This window comes from Coturnix japonica, chromosome 1, assembly GCF_054131305.1.
Source record: "Coturnix japonica strain WE chromosome 1, WE-NBRP24, whole genome shotgun sequence".
NCBI lineage: Eukaryota > Metazoa > Chordata > Aves > Galliformes > Phasianidae > Coturnix > Coturnix japonica.
The window spans coordinates 294,685-318,722 of NC_140663.1; the positions used below are offsets into that span (position 1 = coordinate 294,685).

The 24,038-nt window shown below is 52.3% G+C and overlaps 1 protein-coding gene across 5 annotated transcripts in view; it reads left to right on the plus strand.

Annotated features, from left to right (window-relative positions):
* The first annotated feature begins 1,526 nt into the window (after window positions 1-1,526).
* The window catches only part of PPP6R2 (protein phosphatase 6 regulatory subunit 2), a 54,132-nt gene continuing 31,620 nt past the window's right edge, over window positions 1,527-24,038 (plus strand). For 2 of the 5 annotated variants that reach the window (XM_015851711.3, XM_015851489.3), the window contains exons 1-3: window positions 1,527-1,710; window positions 14,622-14,750; window positions 23,049-23,294. In XM_015851711.3, the coding sequence (XP_015707197.2) occupies window positions 23,068-23,294 (227 nt within the window). In that variant the 5' untranslated portion in view covers window positions 1,527-1,710; window positions 14,622-14,750; window positions 23,049-23,067. Of the gene's footprint in view, window positions 1,711-14,621; window positions 14,751-19,536; window positions 19,663-23,048; window positions 23,295-24,038 lie in introns of those variants that run through there. The other 3 variants (XM_085510768.1, XM_015851570.3, XM_085510761.1) reach the window with 2 other exon arrangements.

The window sequence follows — 24,038 nt, forward strand, 5'->3', positions numbered from 1 at the left end:
ATACCCCCACCCCTTTCCCCTCCCTCTCCCCTCCAACCCCCCCTATACCCCCTACACCCCCCAAACCCTATACCCCCCCATACCCCCATACCCACCCCATACCCCCTACACCCCCCAAACCCTACACCCCCCAAACCCTACACCCCCCCATACCCTTTACAACCCCCCATACCCACCCCATACCCCCACCCCTTTCCCCTCCCTCTCCCCTCCAAGCCCCTCTATACCCCCTACACTACCCCCCTCTATACCCCCCCACACCCCATACACCCCCCCATATCCCCCCCATACCCCCACCCCTTTCCCCTCCCTCTCCCCTCCAACCCCCCCTATACCCCCTACAACCCCCCCATTCCCCCACACCCCCCAAACCCTACACCCCCCCCATTCCCCCAAACCCCCCCATTCCCCCACACCCCCCAAACCCTACACACCCCCCCATACCACCCTACACCCCTCCATACCCTACACCCCCCCACACACCCCCTACACCCCCAAACCCTACACCCCCCCCATACCCCACACCCCCCCATACCCCTTACACCCCCCCATTCCCTACACCCCCCCATACCCCCTACACCCCCCAAACCCTATACCCCCCCATACCCCCATACCCACCCCATACCCCCTACACCCCCCCTCCCCTCCAGCCCCCCCCATACCCCCCACACCCCCTACACCCCCCAAACCCTACACCCCCCCACATCCTTACACCCCCCATACCCCCTACACCCCCCCATACCCTCTACACCCCCCAAACCCCCCTATTCTCCCCCCATACCCCCTACACCCCCCCCATACGCCCCCCCACACCCCCTACACCCCCCAAATCCTACACCCCCCCACATCCCTACACCCCCCCCATACCCTGTAGCTCCCCCCTCCCCATACCCATACCCCCACCCCTTTCCCCTCCCTCTCCCCTCCAACCCCCCCATACCCCTCATACCCCCCCATTCCCTCCTGCCCCCCCCATATCCCCTACACCCCCCAAACCCTACACCCCCCCACATCCCTACACCCCCCATACCCCCCATACCCCCCTACCCCCCTCTATACCCCCCCACACCCTCTACACCCCCCCAAACCCCCCTATTCTCCCCCCATACCCCCTACACCCCCCCCATACGCCCCCCCACACCCCCTACACCCCCAAAACCTACACACCCCATACCCCCTGCACACCCCAAACCTTCCAGCCCCCCCCATACCCCATACACCCCCCAAACCCTACACACCCCCCCATACCACCCTACACCCCTCCATACCCTACACCACCCCCCATTCCCCCTACACCCCCCAAACCCTACACCCCCCTCCATACCCCCCCCCATACCCCCACCCCTTTCCCCTCCCTCTCCCCTCCAACCCCCCCACACCCCATACACCCCCCCATACCCCCACCCCTTTCCCACCCCTTTCCCCTCCCTGTCCCCTCCCCTCCCCTCCCATCCCCGCCCCCTTTTCCCCTCCCCTCCCTCCCTTCCCACCCCCCCGCCCCCCCCCACTCGTCCCTGACCAGCCCCGGGGCCGCCGCCATTTTGAAGCCATCCTCTCTCTCCCTCCGCCCGCTGTCAGCGCAGCCCCGGCCGAGTCTCCCCTGGTCGTTCCTCGGCCCTATGCCCGCGGGGGGACCTCGCCTTCAGGCAGCGCCTCACCGCGGGCCGGAGGGTCGAGCCGGACCCCCGGTAGGAGCGGCACGAACAGCAGGTGAGACCCCGGAACCGAGCTGTCACCGGGCCGCGGCCTGTAGGGCTCCGTGCTTGGGGCCCGATGTGATCCTATACCCGCTATAGGGTTGTGTGAGGAACCGGGGACTCAACCGGGTCGGGTCGGAGCGAGGACCCGCTTTATATGGGGGTTAGATGAGAAAAACAGGGTCGTGCTCGGTTATACGGCTCCGTATGGGGGGTATGGGGGTGGGTTTGGGGTCACACAGCACCGATAGGGTTCGTCCATATATAGGGTTCGTCCATATATAGGGTTCGTCCATTGCTTGAGTCTGTTGTGGTCAGATTAATGGTGTAAAGCATTAGGAGGGTGGTACGGCCGCTAACGTAGCAACACCCCCTTGTATCATGGTGTATTATGTGTTATATATATATATATGTGAGGTCTCTATAAGGGACCCTAAAGGTGAAGTGTTGTGTTGGATATATGGGGCCATAGGGTGGGATGGGTGCTTGTCACCCAACCTATATGGGACCCTAAAGGTGGAGTGCTGTGTTGGATATATGGGACCCTAAAGGTGAAGCCCTGTGTTGTGTATATGGGACCCTAAAGGTGAAGCCCTGTGTTGGATATATGGGACTATGGGGTGGGATGGGTGGTTGTCATCCAACCTATATGGGACCCTGTGTTGGATATATGGGACCCAAAGCTGAAGTCCTATGTTGGATATATGGGACCCAAAGCTGAAGTCCTATGTTGGATATATGGGACCCAAAGCTGAAGTCCTATGTTGGATATATGGGACCCTAAAGGTGAAGCCCTGTGTTGGATATATGGGACCATAGGGTGGCATGGGTGGTTGTCACCTAACCTATATGGAACCCAAAGGTGAAGTGCTGTGTTGGATATATGGGACCCTAAAGGTGAAGTGTTGTGTATATGGGACCCAAAGGTGAAGCCCTGTGTTGGATATATGGGACCCAAAGGTGAAGTGCTGTGTTGGATATATGGGACCATGGGGCGGGTGGTTGTCACCCAACCTATATGAGACCCTAAAGGTGAAGCCCTGTGTTGGATATATGGGACCCAAAGGTGTGATTTCCTGTATTGGATATATGGGACCCTAAAGGTGAAGCCCTATGTTGGATATATGGGGCCTTAGGGTGGGATGGGTGGTTGTCACCCAACCTATATGGGACCCTAAAAGTGAAGCCCTGTGTTGGATATATGGGACCCAAAGGTCTGAAGTCCTATGTTGGATATATGGGACCCTAAAGGTGAAGTGCTGTGTTGGATATATGGGACCCAAAGGTGAAGTGCTGTGTTGGATATATGGGACCATGGGGTGGGATGGGTGGTTGTCACCCAACCTATATAGGACCCAAAGGTGAAGTTCTATGTTGGATATATGGGACCCTAAAGGTGAAGCCCTGTGTTGGATATATGGGACCCTAAAGGTGAAGCCCTGTATTGGATATATGGGACCATGGGGTGGGATGGGTGGTTGTCACCCAACCTATATGGGACCCTAAAGGTGAAGCACTATGTTGGATGTATGGGACCCTATAGGTGTGAAGCCCTGTGTTGGATATATGGGACTGTGGGATGGATGGTTGTCACCCAAACTATAAGGGACCCTAAAGGTGAAGCCCTATGTTGGATATATGGGGCCATAGGGTGGGATGGGTGGTTGTCACCCCACCTATATGGGACCCAAGGGTGAAGTCCTATGTTGGATATATGGGACCCTAAAGGTTAAGTGCTGTGTTGGATATATGGGGCCATAGGGTGGGATGGGTGGTTGTCACCCAACCTATATGGGACCCTAAAGGTGAAGCCCTGTGTTGGATATATGGGACCTTAAAGGTGAAGTGTTGTGTTAGATATATGGGGCCATAGGGTGGGATGGGTGCTTGTCACCCAACCTATATGGGACCCTAAAGGTGAAGCACTGTGTTGGATATATGGGACCCTAAAGGTGAAGCACTGTGTTGGATATATGGGACCCTAAAGGTGAAGCACTGTGTTGGATATATGGGACCCTAAATGTGTGAAGTCCTATGTTGGATATATGGGGCCATAGGGTGGGATGGGTGCTTGTCACTCAACCTATAAGGGACCCTAAAGGTGAAGCCCTGTGTTGGATATATGGGACCTTAAAGGTGAAGACCTGTGTTGGATATATGGGACTATGGGGTGGGATGGGTGCTTGTCACCCAACCTATATGGAACCCAAAGGTGAAGCCCTACGTTGGATATATGGGACCCTAAAGGTGAAGTGCTGTGTTGGATATATGGGACCCTAAAGGTGAAGTGCTGTGTTGGATATATGGGACCCTAAAGGTGAAGTGCTGTGTTGGATATATGGGACCGTAGGGTGGGATGGGTGGTTGTCACCCAACCTATATGGGACTCTGTGTTGGATATATGGGACCCAAAGGTGAAGTCCTGTGGTGGATATATGGGACCCAAAGGTGAAGTGCTGTATTGGATATATGGGACTATGGGGTGGGATGGGTGGTTGTCACCCAACCTATATAGGACCCAAAGGTGAAGTGCTGTGTTGGATATATGGGACCCAAAAATGAAGCCCTGTGTTGGATATATGGGACCCTAAAGGTGAAGCCCTACGTTGGATATATGGGACCCAAAGGTGAAGTCCTGTGTTGGATATATGGGACCATAGGGTGGGATGAGTGGTTGTCACCCAACCTATATGGGACCCTAGAGGTGAAGTCCTGTGTTGGATATATGAGACCCTATAGGTGTGAAGCCCTGTGTTGGATATATGGGACTGTGGGATGGGTGGTTGTCACCCAACCTATATGGGACCCAAAGGTGAAGTCCTGTGTTGGATATATGGGACCCAAAGGTGAGGTTCTGTGTTGGATATATGGGACCCTAAAGGTGTGAAGCCCTATGTTGTATATATGGGACCCGTCCTATAAAGGCTGGGATAGGGCAGCAGATGGAGCAGGGCTGTTTGGTTGTGCTGTGGGAGGGCTGGGCTGTATTTGTTCCTAGTTCATCCCATTGGAGGCTGTGGAATAGAAGTGAATCACGGAGGGATCTATCTTTAGACACACGCTCTTTTATCCCCAATGCATTCGGATTCGAAACCCCACCTTAGGGAGCTGCAAGTATCTGTTCTATAGAGGGGATAGCTGGAGCTGGCCTCAGTTTGCTGTGATGGGATGGATGGGGATCAACTGGGATGGATGGAGGGATGGATGGAGGGATGGATGGAGGGATGGATGGAGGGATGGAGGGATGGATGGAGGGATGGATGGAGGGATGGATGGATGGATGGAGGGATGGATGGATGGATGGATGGATGGAGGGATGGATGGAGGGATGGATGGATGGATGAAGGGATGGAGGGATGGATGGAGGGATGGAGGGATGGAGGGATGGATGGATGGATGGATGGAGGGATGGATGGAGGGATGGATGGAGGGATGGATGGAGGGATGGATGGAGGGATGGATGGAGGGATGGAGGGATGGATGGAGGGATGGAGGGATGGATGGATGGAGGGATGGAGGGATGGATGGAGGGATGGATGGAGGGATGGATGGAGGGATGGATGGAGGGATGGAGGGATGGATGGAGGGATGGATGGATGGATGGATGGAGGGATGGATGGAGGGATGGATGGAGGGATGGATGGAGGGATGGATGGAGGGATGGAGGGATGGAGGGATGGATGGAGGGATGGATGGAGGGATGGATGGAAGGAGGGATGGAGGGAGGGATGGAGGGATGGATGGATGGATGGAGGGATGGATGGATGGAGGGATGGAGGGATGGATGGAGGGATGGAGGGATGGATGGATGGAGGGATGGATGGAGGGATGGAGGGATGGATGGAGGGATGGATGGAGGGATGGATGGATGGATGGATGGATGGATGGGGTCCCTTCCAGGTAGCACAGCTCTGATTTGCTGCTGGCATTTATAGGGCTGTCAGCTGAGGTGGCAAAGAGAAACCAAAAGTGCTCAGCTCTGCTGTAGGATCCCTGCACTGAAAGCCATTCAATGTAAAGGGGCGATGGGCTGGTTGTCTCCTTCTGGTTCACGAGGCCTATGAGGTGGAAGTGTCAAAGCTGTGGTTTATATGGTGCGGAATATGATGATGTTGTGCATGGGATGGTGTTTTTCTTAACGAGCTGGTTTGGAGTCTGAGGTGTTGGTGCCCAAAGGGGAATAGCTGGGAGCAGCGCTGTGAATGGGAATGATGGGGGATAGTAGAGTGTGTTGGGCTGGGAAATGCTGCTGGGATAACAGCAGGGTGAGCAGTGATGGGCTGTGTGGGCACAGGGGGCTGGTGGTGGGCACAGGAGGGTCAATGGGCACAGGGGGCTGGGGTGGGCACAGAGGGGTCGGTGGGCATAGGGGGGCAGGGGGCACAGGGGGGTCGGTGGACACCAGGGGCTGGTGGTGGGCACAGGGGGCTGGGTGAGCACAGAGGGGTTGATGGGCACAGGGGGCTGGGTGGGCACAGGGGGTTCGGTGGGCACAGGGGGCTGGTGGTGGGCACAGGGTGGGTCAATGGGCACAGGGGGGGTCGGTGGGCACAGGGGGGCTGGTGGACACAGGGGGCTGGTGGACACAGGGGGCTGGGTGGGCACAGGGGGGCCAGTGGGCACAGGGGGCTGGTGGTGGGCACAGAGGGGTTGGTGGGCACAGGGGACTGGTGGACACGGGGCTGGGTGGGCACAGGGGGGTCGGTGGGCACGGGGGGGGTCAGTGGGCACAGAGGGGTTGGTGGGCACAGGAGGTTGGTGGGCACAGGGGGGGTCGGTGGGCACAGAGGGGGTCGTTGGGCACAGGGGGGTTGGTGGTGGGCACAGGGGGCTGGTTGACACAGGGGGCTGGGTGGGCACAGGGGATCAGTGGGCACAAGGGAAGTCAGGGGGCATAGGGGGGTTGGTGGGCACAGGGGGCTGGTGGTGGGCACCAGAGGGGTGTGTGGGCACAGGGGGATTGGTGGGCACAGGGGGGCCAGTGGGCACAGAGGGCTGGGTGGGCACAGGGGTGTTGGTGGGCACAGAGTGGGTTGTTGGGCACAGGGGGGTTGGTGGTGGGCACAGAGGGGTCAGTGGGCACAGGGCGACGTCAGTGGGCACAGGGGGGTTAGTGGGCACAGGGGGGGTCGGTGGGCACAGGGTTGAGGCAGAGCTGAGCAGCTCATGGCACTAATGGGAGCCGTGGCAGGAGGAGCAGCCAGGGGAGCTGTGGTCACTCTGTTGTATGGGAGGTGATTGGAAACCTAACAGAGGAGAGCATGGGGTGTTATGCTGTGTGTTAGGGGTGAGGTCAGGGCTCTGCTTCCAGCCCTGCTGATAGGGGCAGCACTTTGTGTTCTTCATGACGGGTCTGAGAATCCATCGGGCTGTTTCTTACCTCCTCCTTATGGGAAATCCAGGGATACCAGCGGGTTTATGGAAGGATCGTGGACAGAATGGAGCCTCTATGTGACCGACAAAGGATTCTGAGCGCTGCCTTAGACTGGGCGCTATTGGAAGCCAACTTATATCATTTCATGTCTGTGCTGTTTCTGAGCTGCTTGTCTCTTTAACTGCGCTTTCCTCCTTCCTCCCCACGTTCCTCCCACTCCCCCCCCACTCCTTGTTTTGATCTGCTGAGGCAGCCAGCAGCACAGCGGCCAATATTGACATTATTCCTCCATGCTTTGGCTATTTATACCTGTGTGTTCGCTCCGGCCTGGGACAACAGTTCAGACACAGATCCACGATGGGGAAATGAAGCTTCACAACCGAAGTGAAATCGACCACATGAGCAAAGCTTGGATTTATTGCAGCGTTTGGATGCCAGACGTCATGTGTGGAGTTCAGACCCTGCTTGGAAGCGTGACGTCGCTGCTCAAAACACTCCTCACTGTGCAGAAGGGGAAAGCAGAAGGCGTGAGAAACGATGGTGATGGTTAAAGGGCCAAGTTCAAGAAGCTCTTTAAGGCACGAGACGCAGCTCCGGACTCTTTACTTACCCTGGGTGAAGGGAGGAACCTCCGCCAGCTTCAGCTCTGGTTGGGGGGTGGTCGGTTTATACACATCTGCTGGGTCTATCCCAAGGATTCCTTCAGTTCTCATCTGTGTTATTTGCTATTTCCTTCCTTTTCATTGCCATACCTGGCAGAACCCGTGGCTTGCTTCAGTTTCATAATCCCACATGGGCTGGATGGAGGAAGGCTGTGCTTCCATAGTCACTTATTGATGCATTTTATCCCTTTAGCAGGTCCTTGGGAGCCCCATGGGCTGTCACTCTTGTCCCTTTTAGAGGCTGAGGCTGTGAGCTGTCAGGTTGGAAACTGGACAAGGGAGAATGGCTTTAAATGGGAAGAAGTTGGGGTCAGATGGGAGGGGAAATTCCTTCACCCCAAGGTGGAGCTGAGGGTTCCCCATCCCTGGAGGTGCCGACAGGAGAATGTGTGGCCACAGAGTAGAGGAGGAAGAGAGCAGCTCTGTCTGTCTGCATTTAAATAAGGTGTGGTTCTCATTTGATTGCTCTGAGTTTGCAGTGCGATGCGTCCTCGGTTCATCCCATCCCGTGTCACAAAGCTGCTGCTCTGCTGCCTGCTTTGGCTCCGCACCCTGGGCGGCTCAATGCGGAGAGGTAACAGTGCTAACAAGTTTGTGTTGCATTCAATCACACCCAGCACAGCAAACAGCCCTATTGGAGCGCTGGCACTTCAGCTCCTGAGCTGCAGGGCGCCCAGTTTGTGCTCAACCAGCACTTTGCTTCACAGACTGCAGAGCTCTGAATGCTGGCTTTCAGTTCAGCTCTATTGCACATCTCCCTCCTGGTGCTGTTTGCCTTATAGCCATATATAGAGACTGGAATGAGCAGAGCTTGAGAGCAGCCCTGCAGAGAAGGACGTGGGGGTCCTGGTGGATGGAGAACTGAGCAGCAGCCAGCAGGGTGCTCTGACAGCTTGGAGAGCAAATGGCATCATGGGCTCCATCGGCAGAGGGGTGGCCAGCAGGGACGGGGAGGGGGTTGTCCCTCTCTGCTCTGCCCCATCTGCAGCACTGCGTCCAGGTCTTGTATTGGGCCCCCAATACAAGAAGGACAAGGAGCTGTTGGGGAGGGTCCAGAGGAGGCCACAAAGATGCTCCCACTACAAAGGGAGATGGGCTGACTAATCAAGGTTGGTCACCTACAGAGTGAATATCTGTGCTGCTGGTGGGGCCGATGCTGTTCAGGTCTGTGTGTGCTGGAGGCCTCAACCCACTGCATCTGGAGGACTCAACCCACTGCATCTGCCCTCCTGGATTGAAGGTTAATGGCTGTTTGGTGGTGCGTTGCACCGTCAGCTCTGCTTGGTGATTCTTCTTCCTCTTTCATAACTCAGTGATAGGTCTGAGGAGGAAAGGAGCAGCTTTCAATGGTGGGGAGCCATCTAGGTAACTCAATGTGGTGGAGCCATCTAGGTAACTCAACGTGATGGTGCCATCTAGATGACTCAGTGTGATGGAGCCATTTAGATAATTCAGCATTATGGAGCCATTTAGATAACGTGATGGAGCCATCTAGATAACTCAACGTGATGGAGCCATCTAGATAACTCAGCGTGATGGAGCCATCTAGGTAACTCAACGTGATGGAGCCATGTACATGACTCAACACGATGGTGCCATCTAGATAACTCAACGTAATGGAGCCATGTAGGTAACTCAACGTGATGAAGTCATCTAGATAACTTAGCGTGATGGAGCCATCTAGTTAACTCAGTGTGATGGAGCCATGTACATAACTCAACGCGATGGTGCCATCTAGGTAACTCAACGTGATGGAGCCATCTAGATGACTCAGTGATGGAGCCATCTAGATTACTCAATGTGATGGAGCCATCTAGGTAACTCAGTGTAATGAACCCATCTAGATAACGTGATGGAGCCATGTAGGTAACTCAACGTGATGGAGCCATCTAGGTAACTCAGCGTGATGGAGCCATCTAGATAACTCACTATGATGGAGCCATCTAGATAACTCAACGTGATGGAGTCACCTAGATGACTCAGTGTGATGGAGCCACCTAGATAACTCAGCATGATGGAGCCATCTAGTTAACTCAACGTGATGGAGCCATGTACATAACTCAACGTGATGGTGCCATGTAGATAACTCAGCGTGATGGAGCCATCTAGATAGCTCAACGTGATGGAGCCGTCTAGATAACTCAGCGTGATGGAGCCATCTAGATAACTCAGCGTGATGGAGCCATCTAGGTAACTCAACGTGATGAAGCCATCTAGATAACTCAACGTGATGGAGCCATCTAGATAACTCAACGCGATGGAGCCATCTAGATAATGTGATGGAGCCATGTAGATAACTCAACGTGATGGAGCCATCTAGGTAACTCAATGTGATGGAGCCATCTAGGTAACTCAATGTGATGGAGCCATGTACATAACTCAACGTGATGGAGCCATGTAGATGACTCAGTGTGATGGAGCCATCTAGATAATGTGATGGAGCCATGTAGATAACTCAGCGTGATGGAGCCAGCTTTCAATTGATGCTCTGCTGTACCCGCTGTTTCCTCTTACAACACAGGCAGCTCACTGCATCACTTCTGCTTTTCCTGTTGCTTCTGTCATCTTTGTTTTATAGCTAATTGCATTCTCTATGCAATAACCCTCTCATATAATTAGCGTGGAGGTCTGGAGCGTGCGAGTGCTGCTTTCTCCTGCCTGTTTGAAGGCCTCGTGTGTTGCAGAGCTGCATCAGGAGCCCACAACCTCTTGAAAAGTGCAACAGGAAACCCGAGTTTGCAAACGCTGCCGTTGCAGCGCGGCGCTTCCTTTGTGGCGTCGGTTTATGCAGCAGAAAGCAGAGCATTGGGGTGCACGGGGCTGCGTAGGAAAGCAGTGGGTTCTTGGTTCTTGGCTGGCAGGTGAAGTGTTATTTTGGTTAGGAGTCGTATTTACCCAGTAATTAGCAGCATATCTCAGTAATTGCAGGTCGGCAGCTCAAGCCTGGCAGCCTCCGGGAGCTGAACCAGCTCTCGTAGAGTCCTGGAACCACTTTGATGGGCTTTGGGACCCCTGTGGTCATTGTGAGCCCCCCATGTGGGCTCAAGACCCCTCTGATGGACTCTGGGACCCCCATGGTCATTGTGAGCCCCCCCATAAAGGCTCAGGACCCCTCTGATGGACTTAGAGACCCCTGTGGTCAGAGTGAGCCCCCCATGTAGGCTCAAGACCACTGTGATGGGCTCTGGGACCCCCATGGTCAGTGTGAGCCCCCCCATATGGACTCAAGACCCCTCTGATGGACTTAGAGACCCCTGTGGTCAGTGTGAGCCCCCCCCATATAGGCTCTGGACCCCTCTGATGGGCTCTGGGACCCCCATGGTCAGTGTGAGCCCCCCCATGTAGGCTCAAGACCACTGTGATGGGCTCTGGGACGCCCATGGTCAGTGTGAGCCCCCCAGATGGGCTCAAGACCCCTCTTATGGGCTCTGGCACCCCTGTGGTCAGTGTGAGACCCCCCCCCATATGGACTCAAGACCCCTCTAATGGACTCTGAGACCCCCAAGGGGGGGTCATTGTGAGCCCCCCTCAGATGGACTCAAGACCCCTCTGATGGACTCTGAGACCCCCATGGGTCATTGTGAGCCCCCCAAATGGACTCAAGACCCCTCTGATGGGCTCTGGGACCCCCATGGTCATTGTGAGCCCCCCCAGATGGGCTCAGGACCCCTCTGATGGGCTCTGGGACCACTGTGGGTCATTGTGAGCCCCCAGATGGGCTCTGGACCACTCAGATGGGCTCTGAGACCCCTGTGGTTAGTGTGAGCCCCCCATAAAGGCTCAAGACCCCTCTGATGGGCTCTGGGACCCCCATGGTCAGTGTGAGACCCCCCAGATGGGCTCAGGATCCATGTGATGGGCTCTGGGACCCCCAAGGGCGGTCATTGTGAGCCCCCCCCCAAATGGGCTCTGGACCACTCAGATGGGCTCTGAGACCCCTGTGGTTGGAGTGAGCCCCCCCCAGATGGGCTCAAGACCACTGTGATGGGCTCTGGGACCCCTGTGGGTCATTGTGAGACCCCCACAAAGGCTCTGGACCCCTCTGATGGGCTCTAGGACCCCTATGGTCAGTGTGAGACCCCTACAACAGACTCGGGTCTTGCTAATGCACTCCGGGACCCCCATATTGGGGGGTGAGACCCCCAGGTTGGGCTCCTGGACCCCCACAATGGGTTCAGGGACCCCCATGATTAGTGTGAGACCCCCACCCATAATGAGCTCCTATGCTGGGCTGTGTATTAACATTGAGGGCTCTGCTTTGTATGGCATTCTCAGTCCCCACACGGGCTGAGGACAGGGAGGATAGTGATGAATGAGCAGCGTGTCTACGTGAAGTTCTGCCATTGAAATCCATGTTTTATTCATGGTGTGTGACTTTAAGGGCGTCCTGGAGCTGCAGGGATGACTTGCAGGGTGTCACTGAACCAGCAGTACCCTATAACCATAGTACCCTATAGCCATAGTACCCTATAACCATAGTACCCTATAACCATAGTACCCTATAACCATAGTACCCTATAGCTATAGTACCCTATAACCATAGTACTCTATAGCCACGGTACACTATTGCCATAGCACCCTATAGCCGTAGTACCCTATAGCTATAGTACACTATAACCATAGTACCCTATAATCATAGCACCCTATAGCTGTAGTACACTATAACCATGGTACCCTATAACCATGGTACCCTATAACCGTAGTACCCCATAGCCATAGTACCAACAGCCCCCCCATAACAAACCCCCCTATAACAGCCCCCCCATAACAACCCCCCCCATAACAGCCCCCCCATAACAAACCCCCCCATAACAGCCCCCCCATAACAAACCCCCCCTATAACAGCTCCCCATAACAACACCCCCCTATAACAGCTCCCCATAACAACCCCCCCTATAACAGCCCCCCCATAACAAACCCCCCTTATAACAGCCCCCCCATAACAACCCCCCCCCCAGCTCCTAATACCCAGCTCGAAATAACCCCAGCTCTCGGTTCCTGCTATAATTACCCGTGTCGTTTCAGCTGTCTCATGATTTACAGATCGTTTTGCAGATGGCCACATGGAAAGGAAGATCAATTTTTGCTGGCTCTCTCAACCTGAAATGGGTGAAGAAGGTGTTTGTTTTTTTTTCGAGCTGTTTTTGGCTGCTGAGGGTTTGGGGTCTTATGGCTGAGAGCTGATACACACAGCAGGGTGTGAGTGCAGAGGAACAGCACCCATCCCATATTGCTGCTAGCAGGAAAGGGTGCTTGTATACAGATGTTAATGGCAGAGGAGTTGCTGCTGCTGGATGCCAGGCATTGCTATTGCCCCAGCTCCTATCAGTGGTGGTGTAAGGCTTCATGTAAGGATGCTTAATGGGGTGATGGGCTCAGCTCTGAGCTCCATAGCTCCATCTCTGAGCTCTGAGCTCCATCCTTCCATCCCCAGCTCCAATGTTAGGGGTTGCTGGGGGTGTAAGGCTTCATGTGAGCATTAAGGATGCTTAACGGGGTGATGGGCTCAGCTCTGAGCTCCATAGCTCCATCTTTGAGCTCTGAGCTCCATCCTTCCATCCCCAGCTCCTATCAGTGGTGGTATAAGGCTTCATGTAAGCATTAAGGATGCTTAATGAGGTGATGTGATGCTGGGCTCAGCTCTGAGCTCCACAGCTCCATCTCTGAGCTCTGAGCTCCATCCTTCCATCCCCAGCTCCAATGTTAGGGGTTGCTGGGGGGGTGTAAGGCTTCATGTGAGCATTAAGGATGCTTAATGGGGTGATGGGCTCAGCTCTGAGCTCCATAGCTCCATCTTTGAGCTCTGAGCTCCATCCTTCCATCCCCAGCTCCTATCAATGGTGGTGTAAGGATGCTTAATGGGGTGATGTGATGCTGGGCTCAGCTCTGAGCTCCATAGCTCCATCTCTGAGCTCTGAGCTCCACCCTTCCATCCCCAGCCCCTATCTCCTATCAATGGTTGGGGTTGCTGGGGGTGTAAGGCTTCATGTGAGCATTAAGGATGCTTAATGGGGTGATGTGATACTGGGCTCCGCTCTGAGCTCCATAGCTCCATCTTCGAGCTCCAAGCTCCATCCTTCCATCCCCAGCTCTTATCAATGGTGGTGTAAGGCTTCATATGAGCATTAAGGATGCTTAATGGTTGATGGGCTCAGCTCTGAGCTCCATAGCTCCATCTCTGAGCTCCATCCTTCCATCTCCTATCAATGGTTGGGGTTGCTGGGGGGGTGTAAGGCTTCATGTGAGCATTAAGGATGCTTAATGGGGTGATGGGCTCAGCTCTGAGCTCCATAGCTCCATCTCTGAGCTCCATAGCTCCATCCTTCCATCCCCAGCTCTTACCAGTGGTGGTGTAAGGCTTCATGTAAGGATGCTTAATGGGGTGATGGGCTCAGCTCTGAGCTCCATAGCTTCATCTCTGAGCTCCAAGCTCCATCCTTCCATCCCCAGCTCTTATCAATGGGGGTGTAAGGCTTCATGTGAGCATTAAGGATGCTTAATGGGGTGATGGGCTCAGCTCTGAGCTCCATAGCTGCATCTCTGAGCTCTGAGCTCCATCCTTCCATCCCCAGCTCCAATGGCTGGGGTTGCTGGGGGTGTAAGGCTTCATGTGAGCATTAAGGATGCTTAATGGGGTGATGGGCTCAGCTCTGAGCTCCATACAGGGCACTATGGGCTGACCCTGCAGCCCAGCTCCATGCCAGCCCTGCACTCCAGGAGCTGCTCCTACACTGGTTGCCTCCATAGGCTCCATCAGGGCTCCCAGGCTGGATGTGAAATCCATCTATTGTTGCTGCAATTAGGGATGTGTGGGGGTTTATTTAGGAAAGCCATTGAGCCTCCATTCCTTCTGCTTAACAATAACTTCCTAACGTTTCTCTTTTCCAGGATAGAGAGAGAGAGACTTGACACTGGATGAAGATCATTACCTGAAGCTGGGTAGAATCCAGGAACCGTAACCCAAATGTTTCTCTGTCTGTGGAGGAGATCTCACGTTTGAAATCACTTCTACTGAAGGTACTACGCCTGCCTTTGCTTTTAATGGGGCTGGTTGGGAGATTGACCTTCCTATTTAATACCTGGGAGGCTCCTGTGATTGAATACTACAAAGGTAAAGAGTTCTTATAGACATGAAGGCACTGGGCTGCGAGTGATGTTGTTTCCTATGGCAAAGAACTCATTCTGCTGAACCTTTAGGGAGGGAGAAGATGTTCTTTAAGCTCCCATAAGGGTCTGGGAGAGTTTTATAGGTGAATAGAGGAGCTGGTTGTGGTTGGAGCATCTTGTCCATAGGGGTTTTAAGGTGCCCCATTTCAGGGTTAGGTGGGATGGGATGATGAGCAGCCTGACCTGATCCCCTCCAACCTCATCTATTTCATGCTACTTTTGGCAGCTGCCTCTCGTGCTGGTTCGATACAAGAGCAAACGCTTCTAGAAGCCATTTAAAAGCTGCTTAAAAGCCGGAGCACGTGGGTGGTAACGAGATATTTGCGGTCATCCGTGCCAGCAAAATAGAGAGAAATAGCAAACAGTTGGCAGTCCCGGTGCAGCTCACTGGCAAACACGGTTGTTGTGGAGATGGAGCTGGCTCAGGGCTGGGATCTGCTCCCACTGGTGACGTGGGGGGGAGTTCAGCAGCATCAGGAGACCTGATACATATGATATATGGGGTTGCTGGGGGGGTTGTAAGGCTTCATGTGAGCATTAAGGATGCTTAATGGGGTGATGTGATGCTGGGCTCAGCTCTGAGCTCTGAGCTCCATCTCTGAGCTCTGAGCTCCATCCTTCCATCCCCAGCCCCTATCTCCTATCAATGGTAGGGTTGCTGTGGGGGGGTCCCATACAAACCTCCTTCCTATGAACTGCTCTCACAAATTGAGGAGAGCGGAGCTTTGGGGCTCCATCACCTTCTATGGCAGTAAGTTCTATGGGGTTTTTTCTGACCCTAATCATAACTAATGCTTGCTTCTGCCTGTGTTAAAATAGGCTGCTTGGTATCTTCGAGGTGTCTCCATTGGTTTGCAGGTAAACAACCACCCATTCACCTCCTCGATCCCATTTGTGCCTTCCTTGCTCTCTGCTGTTTTGCTGAGCTGAACTCACCCATCAAGCTGAGCTGAATGCACCTTCCCAGGGCAGCTGTGCGTGTTCTGCTCCTGCTCATTCTCCTTCAGCAGACGCTGCTCCGACCAGCTGTTCTTGTTCCAGCTCTGCTGTCTCTTCTGACAGCAGCAAACCGGACCAGCTCGAGATGCAAACACGCGATAGTCAGGAGTGATGTCACGCCTTCTGTTGACTCGCTTATTACTCTCCCTTGTGATAACTCCTTCTGGCTCCTTGGAGCTGCTCGGCGCTGAGATCTCCGAGCACTGACTCCAAGATCCTGTTTGAACAAATGGGATCTGTTTGGTTTGTGAGGTTCGTTCCTTTAGAAGCACTGCGATGCGTGGCGGAGGAAGGCTGCTCATCCTGCTGATCGAACGACTCTTCCCCCTTGTCCTATCGCTCTCATCCTGTTTCTAAGCTCCCTTTAGGAGGGGTCCCATCTCCAGGCTGTACTCCCCTCCCTCAGCCTTCCCCATTCAGAGCTGCTGCAGCACGGGTTGGAGAGAAGGACCTGGGGGTCCTGGTGGATGGAGAACTGAGCAGCAGCCAGCAGGGTGTTATTACAGCTTGGAGAGCAAATGGCATCATGGGCTCCATCAGCAAAGGGGTGGCCAGCAGGGACAGGGGGGGGATTGTCCTTCTCTGGGAGGCCCCATCTGCAGCACTGCATCCAATCCAAGATGGACAGGGAGCTGTTGGGGAGGGTCCAGAGGAGGCCACAAAGATGCTCAGGGGGCTGCAGCACCTCCCCTACAAAGACAGGCTGAGGGAGCTGGGCTTGTTCAGCATGGAGAAGAGAAGGCTGCGGGGTGAGCTCATTGCAGCCTGCCAGGACCTGAAGGGAGCCTACAGACAGGAGGGGAGTCAGCTCTTAATGAGGGAGATACAGCAGGACAAAGGGAAATGGTTTGGAGTGCAATGTGGAGGTTGGTGGCCCTTCATGCAGTGTGGGATTGGAGCTTTGTGATCCTTGGAACAGCACAAGGATTTCAGGAGCTGGTTTCTTTCTAACCACGCAATCCCAGTTCTGAAGCTGGAGGTTTGAGCTGTCACTCAAACACTATTTGCCAACACTGCGCTGCAGGGATTTATTAATATTTATAGTTTGCAGAGGCCTCAGACACGAACCAGGACAACACACAAAGCAACCTATGACAGCACAGACCGTGGGGTAGATGATTAACAACATGAAGGAGAACAGAGTCCTCTCACTGCGTGTTTCCAAGTCGTGGAATCATACTGGAAACTGGGAGGAAATGACCAAAGATTTACAGGCTCCTTCTTTAAGCTCATTTAAGCCCGTTCCTGATAAAAGACTGAACGTTTTCCACTTAGTAACTTAAGTGGAAACACATGGCAGTGCTGAGAGCCCAATATTATCCTGCTTGTATCCAAAAAGAGAACGTTCCTGAGTCCTTCTGACTTGCCCTTAGTGAAAACATGAAGGATGGCATCGCATCGCAGCGCTACAGGTGGAGATCCTCCCATCACTCAGCCTTACCAAGCATGGATTCCTAAAATGAATTAGCTTCCATAAGGCTTTCAGTCCAGTTTTTCATATGAAATGGCCTTTCTTTCTTTCCCCTCTCTGAAAGCATGTTATACACACACACATATATATACATCTGATTGTAGAACTGATAAAGAAAGGATCAGAACACACCTGTGAGTCAGATGGCAACTGATCTCCGGGGTTAGACAGCATTCAAAGAGCCCCCCAGCTTTAAAGCACAACTACAGCAGGGAACCAAAGGCACCATTTAACCTGGTGAACTTCAAGTCCAACTCACCTACAGGAGGTTTGCTTAAAGCAAACTGTGATGCAATTTGTTAACACACAGCTGGAAATGTACAGACGGGCAAGGACGGATCGATGGTTCACCTGAAAACCCCAACAGGGATTTCTCATGGGCTTCTCCAATGGATATTAAAGCGTAAAGGTTGGAACAATGCACTAAGATCGAGTCCAACTCCAACCTGTCACATCCCCACAGCACTGGAACACCCCCAAGGAACAGAGAAACCCCCCAACTGCCCCTTGCCAGCACTGACTGCTATGGGAAGAGCCACAAAGAATCATAGAATGGTTGGGTTGGAAGGGACCTCAAGGATCATGGAGGTCCAGTAACCCCACTACATGCAGGGCCACCAACCTCCACATTGAACAGCAGCCCAGGCTGCCCAGGGCCCCATCCAACCTGGCCTTCAGGGATGGACGGGGCATCCACAGCCTCCTTGGGCAGCCTGTTCCCATCACTTATGACGAATAAATTTCAATTGTTTTATCCCAAGTATGTGAATTAGAAACAAGAATGCAAACCTCAACCCCAACCCATTCATCATCATCCTGACTTGGCTTTCTTGTTGTCTGAGGAAGGAAAGTGAAAGACGAGAAGCGATATAACAAGAGATTGTTTTGGATACATCCACGTCTGCCAGTGGCCCCTTGGTATCTCAGGCCAACTTTGCCTCTACTACAAATAAAGACAAGCTGCTGCTGGTGGATAACAGCTCACTGAGGAAATACCCGGTTAAGGAAAGAGTATTTTAAGCAGTTTCACAGCTGTTGATCTGCACAACATCCTTTCAATGCTGTGTATCCAGTTTGATGAAATCAGAAACGTAAGCATGGGGGACCGTAAGTGAATGTCGGTAGATGGCAGGAATGAGGTTTTCTTTGATGTGAGTTTAGGTGAAGGAACAACAAGCAGCACTGTTACTGAAATATAGGAAACTCAAGTTCATTTTGAATAGCTAGTTATGGTCTAGTGCTTCATGCTTCTTAATAGCGATGTTTCTACAACTCCAGCTCTGTCATCTGACCCTCATATGTCTTATTTTCTAATCCCTTCACCAGTCTCCTTTTGCTTGAGCAACTCGTGATCCTTCTTGTAGAGAGAAACCCAAAGCTGTAGGGTTGCTGTGATGGAGCTGTAGGGTTGCCTTGATGGAGCTGTAGGGTTGCCATGATGGAACTGTAGGGTTGCCTTGATGGGGCTGTAGGGTTGCTGTGATGGAACTGTAGGGTTACCATGATGGGGCTGTAGGGTTGCCTTGATGAAGCTATAGGGTTATCATGATGGAGCTATAGAGTTGCCTTGATGGAGTTGGAGGGTTACCATGATGGGGCTATAAGGTTGCCATGATGGAGCTGTAGGGTTGCCATGATGGAACTGTAGGGTTACCATGATGGAACTATAGAGTTGCCTTGATGGAGCTGTAGGGTTACCATGATGGGGCTATAAGGTTGCCGTGGTGGGGCTGTAGGGTTGCCATGATGGAGCTGTAGGGTTACTTCGATGGAACTGTAGGGTTACCATGATGGGGCTCCAGGAGGTAGAGTGAGAAACTGGATGGGTTCCTTGCTTCACTAAGGCAGGAGGAGCTGATTCATCCCTTTGGTACATCCCTTTACTGACCTGATGTCTTTCTGTCCTAAGATGGAGGTGGTTGGGTTGTTGTAGCTTGGTGAATGCTGAACATGGGTTTTTTTGGCTTCGGGACGTACCAATAAGCCAATGAGGGCCTGCTGGTCTGAGGTCTGGGACCTCAACAGCAAAGCATGCACATGGAAAACTCTTCTCTCCTGCAGAGACCAAGCTGAGCTCCATGAGAAGATTCAGCAGTTCTGCAAGAGGAAGCAAACAAGCAGACCATGTGATTATTCAACGTACATGGGCTTGTTCCTTCCCCTGCTCTGAGCAGAAAATAGCGTCCTGGCCTCTGAGGAAGAGGCTTGGGCTCCAAAAAGGGCCACTTCTGCTTTCGTCCTCATTCAGTTACAACGGCGTTGTTGGCTTTCGCAGTGACTGAGCTCCTCGTGGTGAGCAGGGTGTGCTTCCTTTCCTCACCTCCCATGACTGACTTCCCTACATGGCTTTGTTTCCTGTCCTACGGGTTCATTCCCTAACACCAGAAATGGGCTTTATTTCCTGTTCTGCACCCTGGCTCTATGAGACCACCCCATCCCTTCCATGTGGGATGGCTGCGGTGCCTGGGGGTCCTGCTGAGCACTGAGTTCCTCAGTCAAGCTCAGGTTCTCTCTGGGGACATCCCATTTCTTAGGAGCACTTCAGTTCCAACAGTCCATATGACCTCAAGAGATCATTGAGTCCAAGCCCTCTGCTAAAGCAGGTACCCTCCAATGGGTACCAGGTTCCCTCCAATGGGTTCCAGATCCCCTCTCAGTCTTTTCTCCAGGCTAAACAACCCCAGCTCACTCATCCTTTCCCCATATGGGAGATGCTCCAGGCCCTATATCATCTTTGTGGCCTTCCACTGGGCTCCTTCTAGGAGATTCTTGTCTCTTTGCAACTGGGGAACCCACAACCAGACATGGAATTCTAGATGTCCAAGCAGTCCCTATAGCTCAAAGCTCCTCTGGACTGCTTTTAGGGTGAGGAAGAAGAGTGCAGCGAAGGCCAAGGACGGCTCTTTGACTTCCCTTTAGATTTGGACAGCTCCTCTTAATAGAACCATGGAAAGCTAAGGGGAAACGATGGAATAGACTGATGGGCAAAGGGCCTACCTTCCATAGGTAGGAATTACACATGTTGCCCGTGCACATATATAGTATTTCCATGGTTTCATGGGTTTTTTAATCAGGATTCCATATTTACACGTGTAATACGTGTGTATTTAGGTTAGCTGCGCACCCAAACATTCCTTAGACGAAGGCCTTTTCTGTCAGCTTTTCTCTTGATGAATTTACAGCTAAGCACAGTCGGTTAAAAATATCCGAAGAACAGTTTGTGATGAACACACGATACGGCCGAGCAGCGTTGCTGGGAGGGTGTCACGTAGGTTGGAAATTCAGATGGCTGCTCTGAGCTCAGAAATTCATTTATAAGAGCGTTTTCAGTAGCTGGATGGGGCAGATGCCGAAGCTTTTGCTTATTGCTGATGAAATTTAACTTGTTTTTTTTTTTTTTAATATCGAGAATATTGAAAGCTCAGATTAGAAACTGCTTCTTTCTGCCAGAATTTGTGCTAATTTTGGCAGGGGATTTGTTCCCAAAAGGCTGGGATTCAGCCCACGCTGATCAATCTGACACTTGGGCAGGTTTCTAGGCTGAGCCTTCGTTTGCACAGCTCCTGGACTGTCAGCTCCATGTAAAACCCATGGCTTGGACTGAAAGGGTCCTTAAGGAGCAAAGAATTATGGTATGGTTGGGTTGGAAGGGACATTATGGGTCATAGAGCTGTAGAATGGTTGCGTTGGGGGGGAACTTATGGGTCATAGAGCTCTAGAATGGTGGGTTGGGAGGGACCTTATGAGTCATAGAGCTGTAGAATGTTTGGGTCCTTATGGGTCATAGAGCTGTAGAATGTTTGGGTTGGGAGGGACCTTATGGGTCATAGAGCTGTAGAATGGTTGGGTCCTTATGGGTCATAGAGCTCTAGAATGTTCGGGTTGGAAGGGACCTTATGGGTCATAGAGCTCTAGAATGTTTGGGTTGGGAGGGACCTTATGGGTCATAGAGCTGTAGAATGTTTGGGTTGGAAGGAACCTTATGGGTCATAGAGCTGTAGAATGTTTGGGTTGGAAGGGACCTTATGGGTCATAGAGCTCTAGAATGTTTGGGTTGGAAGGGACCTTATGGGTCATAGAGCTGTAGAATGTTTGGGTTGGAAGGGACCTTATGGGTCATAGAGCTGTAGAATGTTTGGGTTGGGAGGGACCTTATGGGTCATGGAGCTCTAGAATGTTCGGGTTGGAAAGGACCTTATGGGTCATAGAGCTGTAGAATGTTTGGGTTGGAAGGAACCTTATGAGTCATAGAGCTGTAGAATGCTTGGGTTGGAAGGAACCTTATGGGTCATAGAGCTCTAGAATGTTTGGGTTGGAAAGGACCTTATGGGTCATAGAGCTGTAGAATGTTCGGGTTGGAAGGGACCTTATGTGTCATAGAGCTCTAGAATGCTTGGGTTGGAAGGAACCTTATGGCTCATAGAGCTCTAGAATGTTTGGGTTGGAAGGGACCTTATGGGTCATAGAGCTCTAGAATGTTCGGGTTGGGAGGGACCTTATGGGTCATAGAGCTGTAGAATGTTTGGGTTGGGTGGGACCTTATGGATCATAGAGCTGTAGAATGTTTGGGTTGGAAGGAACCTTATGGGTCATAGAGCTCTATAATGGTAGGGTTGGGAGGGACCTTATGGGTCATAGAGCTCTAGAATGTTTGGGTTGGAAGGGACCTTATGTGTCATAGAGCTGTAGAATGTTTGGGTTGGAAGGAACCTTATGGGTCATAGAGCAGTAGAATGTTTGGGTTGGAAGGAACCTTATGGGTCATAGAGCTGTAGAATGGTTGGATTGGAAGGGACCTTATGGGTCATAGAGCTCTAGAATGGTTGGGTCCTTATGGGTCATAGAGCTCTAGAATGTTCGGGTTGGAAGGGACCTTATGGGTCATAGAACTGTAGAATGTTTGGGTTGGAAGGAACCTTATGGGTCATAGAGCTGTAGAATGCTTGGGTTGGAAGGGACCTTATGGGTCATAGAGCTGTAGAATGTTCGGGTTGGAAGGGACCTTATGGGTCATAGAGCTCTAGAATGGTAGGGTTGGGAGGAACCTTATGGGTCATAGAGCTGTAGAATGTTTGGGTTGGAAGGAACCTTATGGGTCATAGAGCTGTAGAATGGTTGGGTTGGAAGGGACCTTATGGGTCATAGAGCTGTAGAATGGTTGGGTTGGAAGGGTCCTTATGGGTCATAGAGCTGTAGAATGGTTGGATTGGAAGGGACCTTATGGGTCATAGAACTGTAGAATGATTGGTCATTATGGGTCCTTATAGTTCCTTTTGCCACTTCTCTTATTGGTAAACACCTGTAAATCCCAATTGGAACAGCTATAAAATGTGGAGCCCCTGGGCTGACACGTGTGCAGGTTGTTGAGCATCATCTGTTTCAGGATGGTCGGGAACAGAACTTACTTTACAGCCTGGATTTTGGTTGCCCAGTCTTGCACCCTTTAGGTTGATACAAACCACCAGTCACTTTGTTCTGCTTATTGTAGGACCATGGGATGACTTGGGCTGGAAGGTCCTAAAAACCCATCTTGCTATGGCAGGGTCACCTCCCATACACCAGGCTACCCAAAGCCCCATCCACGGCCTCCTAAATCTCCCCTCTTATAGTTTAAAGCCACGTAAAGGAGGAATAACAAACGAAGGCTGAACATTGACTGATATTCTTGTGCATCCCAGCCAGGTGTGTCCCATCATCATGTTCTGGAAGTTTGATTTGAACACGACGTCGCACGTGGACAAGCTGCTGGATAAAGAAGATGTGACACTTCACGAGCTGATGGACGAAGATGACATCTTACAGGAGTGCAAGGCGCAGAACCGCAAGCTGCTGGATTTCCTCTGCCAGCAGCACTGCATGGAGGAGCTGGTCAACCTCATCACACATGAACCCCCCATGGACATGGATGAGAAGGTCCGCTTCAAGTAGGTGCTCCTTTTCAGTCCTGCATGGAGAGAACGGGATGAGAGGTCTGGCTGTGAGAAATGAGTGGCTTCATCAACGATGTCATTTTGCAGGAGGGTTTTCAGGCTCTCAATTGATTTCACTGCGTATTTTTTCCTCTCGTAGTGAACTTTCAGAGGTTCGTTTCTCTCTTCTTAAGGGTTTTTCATTGAGTGCCTTGTTGGCTGCTCAGAACATTGCACGCAAATGAATCAGTATCTCTCAGGTACCCCAGGAGTGTCAGTGTTACACTGCTGTCCTTATTGGAGAGGATGGATAATACTTTCCTTAGCAATGTTAACCAGGCTATCTATGTATGTCTCAAGAGACTTCCATGATACAGTTCACATCTCTGGTCCTCTGTGCTGTGAGCTAAGCTGGAAACCTTTTCTTATCCATGCCAAACAGGCAGCGGGGGAGAAGATGTGGCTTGGCATGAGCATTAACTTCCAGGTGCCTTTAATTTCATATGCCTTTTGCAGGCTCTAAGGATATACGTGTGCTTCAGGCAGCCCCAGGTTTCCTTTTGGAGATGCTTGAACACTGCATGGAGTGGGGAAGCATTTCTAAAGCACATTAAGGCACCGGAGAGAGGGTCTAAGCTCATTAAAAACTGAGGAGGCTTTGGGGATAGGGAGCACCTAAGCAGGAGGAATAAAGTCTAAATCCAAATGGAATCCAGGTTTTGGCTCTTAGTAAAAGCTCGACAAGTTTTTGAGCTGGAG